General features: G+C 38.9%; 1 protein-coding gene across 2 annotated transcripts in view; it reads right to left on the reverse strand.

The window, feature by feature from the left end:
* PIK3R1 (phosphoinositide-3-kinase regulatory subunit 1) overlaps positions 1-16,182 on the reverse strand; it is a 62,336-nt gene that overhangs the window by 20,772 nt on the left and 25,382 nt on the right. Inside the window, exons 1-6 of one of the 2 annotated variants that reach the window (XM_060235880.1) lie at positions 11,056-11,253; positions 7,151-7,243; positions 4,615-4,689; positions 2,766-2,897; positions 1,535-1,736; positions 1,359-1,438 (exon numbers count right to left, since the gene is read on the reverse strand). In XM_060235880.1, the coding sequence (XP_060091863.1) occupies positions 1,359-1,438; positions 1,535-1,736; positions 2,766-2,897; positions 4,615-4,689; positions 7,151-7,243; positions 11,056-11,200 (727 nt within the window). In that variant the 5' untranslated portion in view covers positions 11,201-11,253. Of the gene's footprint in view, positions 1-1,358; positions 1,439-1,534; positions 1,737-2,765; positions 2,898-4,614; positions 4,690-7,150; positions 7,244-11,055; positions 11,254-16,182 lie in introns of those variants that run through there. The other variant, XM_060235879.1, reaches the window with a different exon arrangement.

A 16,182-nucleotide genomic window follows, 5' to 3' on the forward strand; every position in this document is an offset into this window, starting at 1 on the left:
CAGACGTTATCTCAGCCCATATTTTCAAAGCACAGGATAGAAACTCAGCTACTTGTACAATGATTTTTAGTCAACCCCAGCCAATCAAATCTGAAGAATAAGAACATAACAGAAGCCATATTGGATCAGGCCAATGGCCCATCCAATCCAACACTATGTCACACAATGGCCAAAACCCAGGTGCCATCAGGAGGGCCAGAATCTTCTGCTCAGTACATTTATTTGAGATCCAAAACTTATTTAAGTATGCAACAGGCATCATCCTCCCTCCTCTGTGTAAGAAGACCATTAATTCATGATACTTATGCTTTGTTTCAGCTTTCTGCAATTCTAATCCTATAACATTGCTTATGGGATGTGCCATCCTGTTGATTGTATTGGCTTACACCGTGTATGGGATGTGCCATCCTGTTGATTGTATTGGCTTACACCGTGTAGCCCTCAACAGTGAGAACAGTGGACAATAAGTATCGTAAATAAATTTTCTATCATAACACTATCTGCATTTTTAATATGAGTATATAAAAAAGGTTGCCCAATTAATCTGGGTAATTTTTTTCATCTGATCCTAACATTTTGACAGATACCTCTTACTAACTACCCTTACTATCTTACCCTATATATGTCAGTAATCCCTGTAGCAACTCTGTAATGTCCCTGACACTGACATTCAGATAGACATTTTAATGGTATGTGTAAACAACAGTATCATTTTCTAAAACAATATCTACATATATGTCTGATTTAAATTCTGCTCCTGATTAAGGCCAATACTGGTATCTGTTTTCAAATCATGTTTTTTTCTGATCTGAATGAAAGGCATCGCAAATAGCCATTAATAACTGGTTGTATTTATGTGGTCAGCAATTATGTGGAGGATGTTGCTTGTACATTATGCATTTGATTCCTGATAATATGCATTTCTTAGGGAATTTCCCCCCCAAAACACTGTTGAAACAAATAACTAAGAAAATTTGCTAATGGGAAAATAACAGTTTGTAATACTACACATGTCTACTGTACCATTTAAAAACTCTCCATTAAAAATATGTACAGTGAAATATTTTATCTCATTTGGAGACCATTTATTTTAAATTGGGTCTCTATTTATTTACTCGTGTAAATGATATGCTAGATATCTGTTCCATTGGCAAGTACTTATTTCTTACATGTTTCAACAGGCTACTTGATTTCAGGGGCATAGATCAAGAAAAAGCAAATGCAAAAGGCAAACCCTCATTTCAAAAGAGGAAAAATTGAAATACTAAGGAAAAATGCCACTAACAAAAGTTCATTTTTAGAAATGGAAAACAATACATTTGCTATGGATTAACACAATTTCCAAAATATGTTCTTACCTGGTGCAGGTTGTCTTTCATTCCATTCACTTGTAATTAACAGTTCCAAGATCTTAATGTGATGTTCAATACTGTCAGAGCTATAAAAATAATTGCAATATATTACCGTAATAAAAAGTATGCTGAATGTGAATTAAATATTCTAGATAATAATCAGATATGTGTACATTTCTCACCTTGCCACCTGGGACCTGAACAGCAGAGTACTAAAAATTTCAGCCAATGATCTTGCATTCAAAAGATTTTTGGTAGAAGTCTGACAAAGTCTGGAGAAGTGTTTGAGCAGATATTGGAGGGTAAGCCAGTACTGTTGAGGTATATTAGATGATCTGATGAGCTTCTTCAGCACCTGAGCAGATTCCTCTGCATTCTGCCCTTCTGCAAAGAGAGACATGCATCCTTGATAAGCTTGCACTCATCCAATAATTGCTTTAAAACTTCAAATGTATACTTTTTTGGGGAAAAATTCACTCCTTCAAGAAAGGCACAAGCCTTTTAAAGAGCAAAAACTTTGTGAGCAAAACCCCCCAACTCTACAGAAGTCAAACTGAAAGTGAAGAATCACTTGGTAAAAACCACAAAATGTTCAATTTGTGCTGGCAGACATCTGTCTTCTGTTTAGTATCATACATGATTGGGTAATTCTAAGACGCAGCAGATAGGTCTCAGAGGTGCTGTTTTAGCTTGAAAGTTACACCAGCATTAATATCCTCTTCCCTAGGACTTTCAACTAAATATGAAACTGGTCACTGAGAAAGTTTTCAGTCTCACTGTCTGAAATAATTATTACAAGCAATGGGTTTTATCTGCATGTATTTATTGCACTGTATTTGATAATTGCCAACGGACTTCAGATTCTTGTGCCTAATACATTTACTCTGAAAAGTGCTGATAAAAGGTTAACAATTAGCTCTTTCTGCATACGGACAAATCCTTGATAGTTAAAACAGTGTTCGTGCAGATACTGTACTTAGTCAAGCACACCAAGTTCTTAACTTTGAGAACCATTTGCACTTTATGCTTTTAAACATCTAAAAAGAATGTTAAGGTGCACTCATAACATGTGTACACGTTTCAACTGTGAGTTATCTTAAAGGTCAAATATTGTATCTGAGTTTTGCACAAGATTTTTCTTTTGGGCACACTGAACTGCACTATGCTTATTCAAACTTTTGTAATCCTATTTCTAAAATATTATTTATTAAATATACCATCATATGGATTGTATTGATTTACACTGTGCAAGTAACTTTCACTTTAAGTCTCAGGGAGAAACATGATCTAAAAAGAAAATCAAATTAAAAAAATATTGTAGCCAAACCTGAAATACAGTTAATCCCTGCACTACTGATTCTGAGAATTCTATCTACAACAGTTCTATGCTGAGTAATATTTTCTTATTCTCACCTTGTGCTGTGGAAATAATTTCATTGTAAACAGATGCTGGAATGACAGGATTTGGCAGGTCCAGAAAGTACCTCTTCAAAGCATCTGATAAAATCTGCAGATCAATGGCATCAAAATCCACTGTTGAAAGATCTGGAGAGAGAAAAAACACTATGCTTTGATTTCTAGACCTTTAAAAAAATCTGTATTTTTTATTAACATGCACAAAGCTAATACTTCAGTTTGATACTTCAATGTGATTTTTGTAGCAAGGCACTCTAGTGTGTACTTTTTTAGATCTTTAGAAGACTGTCATAAAAGACATCAAATGGGCTTCAGCTTTATGTAGCAATCAATCTAAAAACGCTGGTTTGTGTCCTACCACTTTGCTCAGCAAAGCCTTTCTCCAGTCTAAGGAACTTTAAATACACTTCCATTAGAGGAAGGCTCCTTAAGCTGGATAAATGCTTTCTAGTGATGATGCTAGTTGATAGTTAAGGAAGAACATGACAAGGTACATACTGATGATGGCCTATCATGCAGACCATTATGTTACTGAAGTGACCAAATCTCAAAAATGTTTTAAGTGTTCTTTGCAACATCTTTGATTCTTGGTATATTTACCTCTGCTTCAAGTGGCAATATTAGTAGATCACTCTGGGCCTTGAAAGTTCAAGATATTTTTGAAAGGGTTGCATTTTACATACTAATATTTTGAGTAAACAGTAGTGCAGTAGAGAACAACTAATATCAAGGCCAGGGTGGGGAAAAAAATCAAGTAGCGGCATTGAAATTGAAGTTTCTTTTAGAGTTCTAGCATTATACCTGACTGTATATATGCAAACATTCGTGCACTTGAGCCTATGGAATAAAATTCTTTAAAAGTATAATTTTAAGTTCAAAAAGTTCCATAATTCCTAGCAGTATATAGGTACAATTACTTCCAGTTATATTCACTAGCGTTCTGGACTCTCAAACTCTGCACGGTTCATAATGTATTATTATTAACTCTGGAAGACCAGGAAATCCTCCAGTGTTTTAGATGTTTGTTTACTGAACAAAAATTGCTAAAGGAAAGCTTTCAGCTGAGTCAGCAAATTCATTCAACTATTAAGTTTAAACTACTCTTGTCCCATTGACTAAACTGGGTTATAAATGAAACACTGGATTGTGGAGTCTGTTTTTCATCCTCCTAAGACAAAGAGATATCTCACACCACAAATACTGCAAAATGCTGTGGCACATGAAATAAAAAAATGTATCACACAGTCACAAAGATAGTGTTTAAACCAAAATTCCCTACACTGGTTTCAGCATCCTTCTTGCTATAAGTTCTTCTGATAAAAAGCATTGTGGTCAGTGGCTGTATTTGGACATTATAATAAAGTACAATTAAACTCTATGCTGCTCACTAAAGGAGATCTTTAGATTTCAGTCATTACAAATAGGACATAACAGACAAACAGCAGCTTGCTCTGAATACTCCCAAACTTTGGGCAGGATGTTACCTTGAATTATACCATGTATTCTTACAATTATTCAGTCAACTAAGTTTCTTCATAGCTAACTTTGTACAAGGTATTTATGGAAAAGCCTACATTTCTCTTATGATCATTATTGTACATTTATAGTTAATTTACTGGACTACATATTTAATTAGAGCCAACACTGTAATGATACTAGTATACTTTTAAAAAGTATTTTATCTAAATGTTTATGGTTCACATGTAAAAAAGCTTGTTAGATTAAAGAGCGCAATAAACATATTAACACTGTGACCTTACGCAAGTGCACCTGAAAGTAGATCACACTGAAATCCAGCCACTTATTTTTCTTATTAACATACTTTAGCTGGGCGGGGGACACTTACCGCACTCTGTAATTTGTCTTAATTCTGCAATGCTGCTTGACCCTTGTGTTCTGTACAATGTTGAACATTCCAGTCCTTAAAAACAGAAGAGATTGGTCTTATGAATGAGAGCATCTTCTAGCTCTTTCTGTATTCACTTGTCTGAAATCTTTCCTGGATGGTTCATGGGCAGCAGGTGTGCACTCCATGTAGGCACTGCAGTTGCCCATCTTTCTTTTCCACATGTGGTGGAGGAGGGGAAAGGAAACGAAGGAAAGAGAAAGTGTGCCAATCCTAGCAGCTGCCGCCTTTGCTATCTACCTTCTAACCTCCTGGCTGCCACTGTTTTTCCTCCCTTCCCCCCGCCTCCAATCTGCACTCTGAGGATCAGGTTCAGAATTAGAAGTGTTAGGTGATTCTGTCCTCAGTCACTCACATGCATCACAGCAACATACACTGTGGGAACTGCTTTCTAGGGCAACTGGAGGCTATGCCTGACATATTATTCAAACCCTTTTTGCATGGTCCCTTGTTTTTTAATGTACTTAGAGACAGATTAAACAGTACAGGTTGGTTAAAACCTCTCATTTTAAAGCAGCAAATAGGTGCAGGGTCTGAATTTCATGGCCAGAGATACAAAACAGCTGCATTGGTAGAGAACATCTGATATAGCAACTGCACATTTTGAAATAGCAGCTTTAGGTGTAGGAACTACCTGACCTACCACTTTCTGTTCAAAGGATGTGTTTGATGTTGCTGACATTAAACACTGGCTCCACTTAAGAGAAACAGCAGGTCCAAATGGCCCATTAAAATGTTGTGTATTTGCTATCCTCAAAGGTTAGGCAGCCATGCCTGCCAGGATAACAGTGGGAGCCTGCAAAAACACCCTACAGAAAACAGAACCTTGCCGCCCAGTTGCCAACAATACCCACTAGGGTTGCCAACATCCTAGAGAAAAAAATGCTCCATTTCTTTATCAGAGGCTGAATGGCTTGTTACTTACCAGGTGATGTTATTTAACTCTATGGCATGAAAAGCTTTGTCTGCCCGTTTCCACATATTAATCCTCTATTAAAGGCATAGGTAATTCCTCCCACCCCCCAGCTGTTGGCAGCCCTAATGCCCTCTTCTGTTAGAACTTCAAAGGTACTGCAAGAACACAAGTCTTTCTATTAGGGAAGAGGCAATGAATATGTAACAAGGAAGGTAGTGGAGTAATGCAAGAAAGCAATTATGAAGAAATGCATACATAATATTCACCTTTGGTTGAAAAATACAGAATACTAGAACGGGGAAAATTCTAAAACAAATACTTTTAGACAGTTTAATATGATGGAAGAAAGAAACCTTTAAGGGGAAAAATAAGTATATTTCTATACATTCACCTGACAATTACACTGAATGGGTTTCCTATCTCTGAATGAATGGATTTTCAAGGAGTTGAAGCATATGTTTATTCTCCAGCTATTAGGAGGCAACACAATGGGTGGAGAAAAACTTAATAGCAAATTTGGACACAGAGAGATAGAAAACCAAGGACTTTTTAAAAGCAGAATTCACTGAAACTGAGAAGAGCTCTGCTTATATATTCATAGTATTAAAAGGCATTGCAAGTTGACAGAGCTGTCTCTCTCTTATCCAGATGAAACTGAGCCCTGATGTACTGCTCAGGACTTCTCACTGCTTGAGGAAGGGCTATCACATAATATCAAATAGTTTTTCTCTTCTCTTGGAACAAAGGTTTACTGCCATTACTTTCAGGGCTAGAAATACTATTTGAAATGAAAACAGTTTATTTTTACTGGTGTTTTCCAAATTCATACAGTTGAGTTCCATCCTACTGTGAACAGAAGGAGTTTTGCAGTTATTCCTCTCTCCACTGAGGCTCAATCAACCCCCCTCCCTCAAGCCACTTCTCAGTGTCAGGAAGAGACCCTCAGGAATAGCAACAGAATGTGATATGCTTTGGGGACCAGCAGCCAAAAAATCCCACCTCCTGCAAGAGCATTTCCATGACTCACACAATGGAGGAGGGGAGGGGGGAGAACAGACAATTCCTGCAAATTCCCCTTTATGGTTGTATGACCCCAAATCATATCCTTGCCTCTTCCCCAGCCTTGAAGACCAGTTATTCTTAAAGAGAGAGTTTTAATTTACCATCTGTAAATTTGCTCCATTCACAGTAGTATATGTTAACTTAGGGTAATATCTAGTTCAGTACAGCTCTATAATCAATGGGCGAACCATACAAGCCTGACTAATTTTTCAATAATCCAAGCAGCTATTAATCAAGCAGCAGATGCATACCCATGGAGTACATCTGAATTAGATTTGTTTGATTATTAATTGGGGGAAAAACTCATAGACTTGGGATTCTATTCTGACATTACTATGCAAGCATGTAAGAACTGCAAAAGATTAAATAGTAACTAAAGTGGTTCCTAACATTTATAGCTGCAGCTTGCTATATAAAATACAACTCTCCAGAGAGCCTGTTTTGAATATTTGGGCACGTAGCAAATTAATAAGCTAGCCCTGTTCATCCACCACATACCTTTTCTTTCAATGGTTTCCACTAATTTGACAAGGAGTGGCGGGGCATTATCAGGTGGTGAAAATTGTTCAGAAAGATCTGGAAGTGTAAAAGCTGTAAAAAAAAGAACAGAAATAGATTAAATAAAACAGTTAAGCTAAGGAAGTCATGAGATGTAATGTAGCTGGTTAAATTTTAAACACTGAACAAATTCTCTTTATCCTCTGTCAAAGTCTATGTAAACAATTTGCTCATTGGTCCTTGCTTGCGTATTAGAATCTTACGTAATAACTTTATTTAAAAGAAAGGGTACTTCACTCTCAGATTTCAAATTTTATGTTTAAATAACTGGTTTCTAATTAGAAAATCTGCCCTGGAAATTCTTCTGTCATTGTTACACCTTTCTTTATATAAGACTCTTTAAATCCATATCACATCAGAAATATAAGCCTTGAAGGATAACAAAATGATCTGCTTTATTAATCCAAACCCTCTCATGGACATGTCGTTAGGCAAACTGAGCACCTTCTGGAGTTGCCTAACTGTGTAATCCAGCCACACCTTTCCCAGCAACCTTTGAACACTGACCCCACCTCCCCTCTCAATGTGACTGATAAGGATGACTGCTTGGCATGGCACACAGCTCAGCATCCGAGGACATTGACAGGATGCTGACCATCTATGAAGGTCAGGTGCTGCATCATTTTTCCATCCAAGATCCACTGGCACTGGGCAATCCCAAGAGATAAGGCACAAATCAGCAATCCTTTGCCACCATTTCATCCTTTGCTGCTTCTAGGACCTCCTGATACCTATCTCTATAGGACGCTTGCTGTATCTTTTACTTCCCATTAACATACAGTGCAATTGATGTCCAACCTTCCCTGCTTCTCTGCCTTTTGATGTCCCTGCAAAATCTCTATTGGGCTAGCTTGCTACCTTTACTAGTAGAGAGCTCCCTCAAATCACATGTGCAGAGCTTTCTATGGGGGAAGGGTGCAATACTGTACATTCTGCAAATGCTACCTAACTCTCAATGTGGTGTGGAAAATTCTTGTTTCTTCTTTCTTTACTGGTAACAAAATGCTTGGAACAAAATGGCACTTGGTGAAAGCCATTTCCATTGTCCTCTTCCCTACACTGGCTTCACTGGGTCAGTGCCTTTCACAAATCAGTGCCTTTCACAAGCACTGCCTTCCTATAGCCACACATCTCTGTTTTTGAAGCTATGAGTCTTCATTACCAGGAGCAGGTTCACACCTTAAATGCAGACTCAATATAAATACAGAAAAAAACAAACAAACAAACAAAATCCTTTTATCTATCTAAAGCAGGGGTGGCCAACGGTAGCTCTCCAGATGTTTTTTGCCTACAACTCCCATCAGCCCCAGCCATTGGCCATGCTGGCTGGGGCTGATGGGAGTTGTAGGCAAAAAAAACATCTGGAGAGCTACCGTTGGCCACCCCTGACCTAAAGGACCTACCCACAGTGTTCCCAATAAGCTGAGTTAGTGTGAGCTAGCTCACAATTTTTAAGTCTCTAGCTCATACATTTTTGTCTCAGCTCAGGAAAAATGGCCCTAAACAAACTAATTTGTGCAGTAGCTCACAAATTTGTGCCAGTAGCTCACAAAGTCAAATTTTTGCTCACAGGACTCCACAGCTTAGAGGCAACATTGCTTACGCACACCTTCTTTTGTCAAACAGTTGTACAATGATTTAAATTGTTTACAAAAATCCATTTAAACATCATATTTTAAAAAGCTGTTAAAATCAAAATAGAAGTAATTATTTGAACCTGCCATAATTAGTGGGTGCCATCAGACAGGCAGGTTGCCGCAGCTGTATCTCAGCTTTAAATAAGTTACTTGAGTTTGGGGCGGTGGTTTCTGTTGATCAGACATTGCTCCCTATACTGTCATCACAGTGCTGCGGACCCATGGTTGGTCATTCAGATCGTGAACACATTGCAACCACAGACCCATATGAACATTTTAAAGAAGCTATGTTTGCTCCTTAAGAACTAAACTGTTTCAAAACATAGGCTCATCTACCCACTGCCAGAAACATCTTGTTTCAAAAATAAAAGTATATGCATTCCAAGTATGTAAATCAGTAGTGAATCAATTAATGTGCTGACAATTACATCTTCCCAATATATGCACATGTGACTGTGTATATAAGGTTCTCCTACAAGAGCAGGAAACCTTGTATATGTTTGAAGGTGCATTCATAAAGGCAAAAATGAAAGGGAATTATACTGCCTCTCACTCCCTCTAGTGGTGTCTGCAAGGAAAGCAAATAATAGATGTTCTCATTCTTCTGAGGTCCAAGGTCTACAGTCTTTTACCAGAAGAAATCCATAATTGTCAAAACATCGCTAAGTATATAATATACATAATACATCCTATGTTCCTTTATTGTCTATTTTCAACAAAAACTAACACAGTATGTCCATATATACAAGTTACTATAATCTGGTGAAGCAAGTTATATGTCAATTGAAACACCAAAACAAGCAAATGGAATGTTCAAAGTATCTAGTATCCTGTTACCTTCCCACATATTTAAAAACAGACAAGGATATCTGAACATTCCTTCCAGGAGATAAGGCAACCTGTATTTCAGACTGCCAGCCTTGGATTTTATTACTGGTCAATTTTAACTATTTAATGCCTGGGCAGAAACACTCTAAAGGTAAAGGTTTGATCAACAACTGCAAGCACCAGTTGTTTTTGACTCTGGGGTGATGTTGCTTTCACAACGTTTTCACGGCAGACTTTTAACGGGGTGGTTTGCCATTGCCTTCCCCAGTCATCTACACTTTCCCCCCAGCAAGCTGGCTCCTCATTTTACTGATGGAAGGCTGAGTCAACCTGGAGACGGCTACCTGAACCCAGCTTCCAAACTCAGGTTGTGAGCAGAGCTTTGGATTGCAGTATTGCAGCTTTACCACTCTGCACCACGGGGCTCTTAGAAACATTCTGGGGAGTGTTTAGTATAAGCTTTCATGAAACCAGAATAATTCCATAATTATACAAAGGCACTATAATTTTATAGTAAGTATTAAACATTACCTCTGAAACTTATTAAAGTATTAAACATTACTTCCGAAACTTGTTCCAACTATTCTACTTAGCAAAATAGTGCAATATGGAATTGAGCATATTCTTACAATCCATTTGCTTTCTGTTACATACAATTTATTTTCCTTCATCTAACTTTTTTAATCTAACGCTCATCCCACTTAATTAAAACTAATTCTGTAAATTTTATTTTAATGAAAAGTTAACATTTCAAAGGCAAATTATTACAACCTACATAAAAACAGAATATGATGAAGTGATAAATGAAAAATATGATGAGATATCATCAACCCTGAAATAATAGTATAGGAAGTTATTTTACAATTGTTTTAATTTTTTTTAAAAACTGGTCCCAAGCAGAAGCTAGCTGTACTGTTCTGCATGTCTCATATATAATGATCCCACACCCTTATAACTGATCTGGTACTCTCAACAGTAAACTTTCCACCTTTGGCAGAAAACTGAAAATTACAGTCATTTAAAGTAAAACAAAAAATAAAAAAACAGAAAACCTCAAGAAGCATTAAGCTTGCCAAACTAAACAGTTTATAGCATCCTTAGAACTAAATTCCATTTTATAACATTTAAGCAGAAGGCCAGGTTTTGTTCTTGCTGTTTTTAATTGTCAAAATGCTGACATTCTACAGCGTGGGGGGGGGGGGGGGGAGAGTAAGAATGCTGACTTCCAAAGCCAAAACAGGCTCTGAATATGGATCAGAGCAGAGGACTACACACACATCAAAAGAAATACAGTGAGAACTGAGCCCTACTTTCAACATGCCATTTTTTAGGGAGCACATGCATATAATAAAACTTGACAAGCAGTTTGCAAATCAATACCTGACTTTAAAATTATCTTCTGCTTTGAAGTGTGCTGTAATGCAGCACAGAAGCTTGGGGAGCCAAGTCCATTCTTCAAAATCCGGGCAACTTTGCAGATCCCTTTGCTGCAATCCAGTATCAATTTTTCACTTAAAGTAATCATGTTACACTTCACACAAAACAAAGGTTACTTTTATTTTATTTCTTTTAAATCCTACTATCTCCAAAATGCACACAGTGCTAGAGGTGTCTTGGACAGCTAGTCATGCCTTCTTTACTAGTCATTAAGCATTTATCCCAGGTTAAGGGAGGCTTCTGATGACATGTCAGAAATGCAGGATTTTCCACAGGTTCTATTTTTACTTTGCCACAGTGATAACCAATCAGATAGCACAGAAGCTGTAATTCCCTCCAATCCACATGCTCTTCCCTCTCACTAGCGAAGACAGGCCTGAACAGCATTTAGCAACAGCAACGTGTGGGAGCCGACAAACATACCTTGCATCTAAGCCCTGCCAACATAGCTACAAACTGCAAGACGAAACCGGCACGCAGCTGCACCTTTTGGAGGAGTTCTCAGTAAAAAGAGATATTTCAGAGTTATTACCTGGCAAAGACCTATGGAAAGTTAAAGCTGGAAGATTAAATCTGCAAGTGTCTGAGCCAAATCTTTCATTACTGCTGGAGGAAAGCATGAAAGTGAATGGTACAAAAATTATAACCTAACCTGCCCTTTGAAATGTAATAAGATACACTGTGGAAAAAAGGCTCATTTACTAGAAGGTATAATGGAGATTATGCACTAACATTTCCAGTTTAAATCTAAACCCAAATCATCCTATCTTTTCATTTCTCTTGGACTGTCAATGACTCTCATGCACAGCAAACATGATATGAAGATATTACATGCCTGCTGTTTAGATATACCAATCAATTATTTGCCGAACTGGTTTCTTTGTGCCTAGCAGGGCTTTATTCCAGGTTCCTCAATCCCTGGCATCTCCAGCTCAAAGGATTAGGAAGGAGGTGATGTGAAAGACCTCCACCTAAGACTCTAGAGAGCCGCTGCCAGTTTGAGTAGACAACCCTATGGCAGGGTGGCTTAAGCTGAGTCGACTGAAGCTGAATCCTACAAAGACAGAGGTCCTTTGCCTGAGCCGTGGCGGCCTGGGAAGGGGAATCCCCCTGCCAGCTTTTGATAGTGCACCACTTGTAGTGGTGCCCAAGGTCAGAAGCTTGGGGGTGCTACTGGAACCTTCACTGACAATGAAGGTGCAGATAGCAGCCACTGCCAAATCCGCCTTTTTCCATCTTAGGCGGGCAAGGCAGTTGGTCCCCTTCTTTGACCGTGATGACCTGGCAACTGTGATCCACACTATAGTTACCTCAAGATTGGACTACTCTAACACCCTCTACATGGGGCTGCCCTTGTCTCAAATCCGGAGACTACAGCTGGTGCAGAATGCAGCGGCTAGGCTGTTATTGGGGCTTCCCATGCGGGAGCACATATAGCCTGGGCTGCAGGAGCTGCACTGGCTGCCGATGGTACCAGATTCGCTACAAGGTGCTGGTTATTACCTTTAGAGCCCTATACCTTAGGGACCATCTCTCTCCATATGTTCCCTAGAGGGTACTCAGATCTGGAACACAGAATCTGCTATTGATTCCTGGGCCGAGGGAGATTGAAGACCACCCGTGAAAGAGTCTTCTCTTTAGCGGCCCCCTATTGGTGGAACCAACTTCCAGAAGGCTTGTAAGACAGCTTTGTTTCAACTCGCTTTTAATGGATAGCAATATATGAGGATACTCAAGAAGGCTGAAGAGATTGAAATCTAACATTAGCACCAAATTGTTTTAATAATGTTTTAACTGTTACACTATTCAAAGTTTTAAATAGTTACTGTTTTGTATTGAAAATGCTTTTATTGTTGTAAGCCGCCCTGAGCCTGCTTTGGTGGGGAGGGCGGGATATAAATTCAATAAAATAAATAAATAAACTCTGACCTTGAGAGACCAAAGGTCTGATTCAGTATAAGGCTGCTTCATGTGTTCATGTGATTTTGAGCTTTTGAGAGTGGTAAACTGCTGTACTGCAGTCCAAGCTCTGTTCTCAACCTGAGTTCAATCCCAATGGAAGCTGGGTTCAGGTAACCAGTTCATGGTTGACTCAGCCTTCCATCCTTCTGAGTTTGATAAAATGAATACCTAGTGTAAATGACTGGCAAACCACCCTGTATAAAGTCTGCCATGAAAACTTTGTGAAAGCAACATCACCCCAGAGTCAAAAATGACTAGTGCTTGCACAGGCGACTGATTACCTTTTTTTGTATTATTACTTTACAGTTGTTAATTCTGAAAACAACTAGGAATTTTTCTAGGATAATTACATTAATAATCTTGCATGGCATGTTGGGTGCACTCAAACCCTTGTTCTTCATATCATTTCATACTCACTGGAACATAGTAATCTATTCTGATGAGACTAAAGTGCACTTGACCTTTTCTGGGATTGCATCATTTATCTTTAGCACAGAACTATTAATGACTGCTTTATCGGTAATGGACTCAATGGTGAAAGTTAGTGAACTGGCATTTACCTACTACAGACAGATCTATGTCAAGCAAGACAATTCATGACATTAGTGACCCTAGAGAGTTTTTAGAAAATTTAACACACAGTTTACTTGAAGACTGTGGAGGGGAGTTTAACATCTCTTTCCTTAGCTGTTTCAGAATCAACAACTATGAAAAAAGAACTTCTCTCTTACATTTTAACATTCTGAGAATTAGCTACTTTTCTGTTTTCTATAAAGGAAAAATGTCCTATTTAAAAAGCTTAAATATTAAGGGAGGGACGGTGGCTCAGTGGCAGAGCATCTGCTTGGGAAGCAGAAGGTCCCAGGTTCAATCCCTGGCATCACCACTAAAAAAGCGTCCAGGCAAATAGCTGTGATAAACCTCAGCTTGAGACCCTGGAGAGCCGCTGCCAGTCTGAGTAGACAATACTGACTTTGATGGACCGAGGGTCTGATTCAGTATAAGGCAGCTTCATATGTTCATATTCTGAGCACAAGCCTTTGGCACCACCGAAGGGGCATAGTACTATAAAATAAGTAAAGCATGTCAAGTAAAGTAAGTGGAGCATGTTTCAAGACAGTTTGTAAAATATTTTTAAAAGTCACACAAAATCAACAAGATTCCATCAACAGCCACGGTTAACAAATATCAGAGAAGATTTAACTTTAAAAAGCTTTCTGGAATAAAATGGCATCCATACTACAAAATGGAATGAGTTCTACAGAGCAAAGGCAGCTGCCAAGGAAGCCATCATGTAGACTTCTCAATGATCTGAAGACAGAAGCGATGCCTCATAAGCATCCTGACCACAGCATTCTGAACTAGCTGAAACTTCCAAATCACCCCAAAAGGCAGGCCCCGTACCTGGATGCTACCAAGATACATGTGACCATGGTCTTGGAGGTTTGCCTTGTCCAGAAAACCAGCTGCTGGTATATCAACTTAGGCTGGAGGAACACACTCCTGGGCTACCTCCATCACCTGGGCATCCAAGTCAACTAGGAATCCAGGAGTACATTCACACTGTGAGCTTTCTCCTTTTGGGTGCAACCCTATCCTATGCAGGCTGAATGTTTATTTTGTATCCTTGCAAGTTATTTATTTTGTTACATTTGAATCTTGAATCATGCTGTTAACTTCCAGTTACAGTTCTGTGAAAAGACTGTGCAATTGAGAAAAACCAGTAAAGAAGCAGAACAACTTGACTAAGAAGATTCTGTTCAGTGAAAAGTTTCTATCACACTTTTAAAAAAGGACTGACCGATCTATATTTTTTGAATTAATATGATATATTAAAAGGTGCATTTTTAAAGTCATCATTCACCATTACAGGATCTTAACAGAGATGTAACACTGTCTGTATGCACTCTATAATTTTTAAAATACTGTATATAATGTAGCTCAAAAGTGATTTTTCTCTTTTCAGAAGTCATCCCTAGTGCATATAAAGTACTAGGTTATTTCTTGCATAATTAATCCAACCACAGTTTGGAGAACAAACAGCACAATTACGTATTGTTATTGTGTAATGATGCTACAGCATGCATTTTGGAATTCTGCCAACAGAAACTTAAAAGATGAATCCCATTCATTCATTTATTTGGACTAAAGGAAGCCATGTTTTAAAAGACAGAGTACTATGAAATGGGTAATCATACATTTAACTACATGCCACATCATCTCCTTTCTCTATAGTCTACACACAGCAGATCATAGACAACACTAGTATATTAGAGCTTTCCAGGACAGTAAGGTGGGATGGACAGTTTTGAGAATTTATGCCCAACTCCCTTCAGGACACTGCTGGAAAATAATGATGAAAACTCTGGTAAGTTTTGTTTCTCTCGCTGTCAAGTCGCAGTTGATTTATGGCACCCCCACAGGGTTTTCAAGGCAAGAAACCCCAGAGATGGTTTGCCATTGCCTGCCTCTGTGTAATGACCCTGGTATTCTTTGATGGGCTGGTTTCACACTGTGAAATTGACACAATTTTATCCTGTAGTGAAAAAATCCGCTTCAGTTTGAAGCATTTCTGGGCTATCAGGCAGCTGCTGCTGAAGCGGAAGGATCCTGGCAGCGTTCAGTGGCTGCCTGTTCACACTGCTAGCCCAGCTCAACCAGGACCCGCTGCGGAAAGGGTTGTCTTTTTTTAAAAGGCCCCACTGTGTGCGTTCAATCGGATAAGCACACGAGTGCACCTCGGAGAGGGGTTGGAGGGGATAACACACACACCTCGAGCTTGCCAGAAACGGCTTGGCGGAATCACACAGCTCTTCCGCATGAGTCGCCCCAGGGCATTCAGACAGCAGTCAATTATGCAACCTACATCCAATTCAGGGGGACGCTACCGGGAAAATCCAGGTAATTTTTGATGCGGATAGGTGTCTGAAGATGGGGTGAGAACAAGTGCATCTCAGAGGGCAGATGTGCTCGTGCGATTGTGCACTTTTAATCCGAATGGGAGGCAGTGCTAGGTCGGGCCAAATCTCCTGTGTGAAACCACCCATGGTCTCCCAACCGAATACTGACCAGGGCCAGTGCTTTTTTGTACAAAAAGCTCAACAGGTG

Source organism: Heteronotia binoei, chromosome 4 (assembly GCF_032191835.1).
Source record: "Heteronotia binoei isolate CCM8104 ecotype False Entrance Well chromosome 4, APGP_CSIRO_Hbin_v1, whole genome shotgun sequence".
In the NCBI taxonomy this organism is placed as follows: Eukaryota; Metazoa; Chordata; class Lepidosauria; order Squamata; family Gekkonidae; genus Heteronotia; species Heteronotia binoei.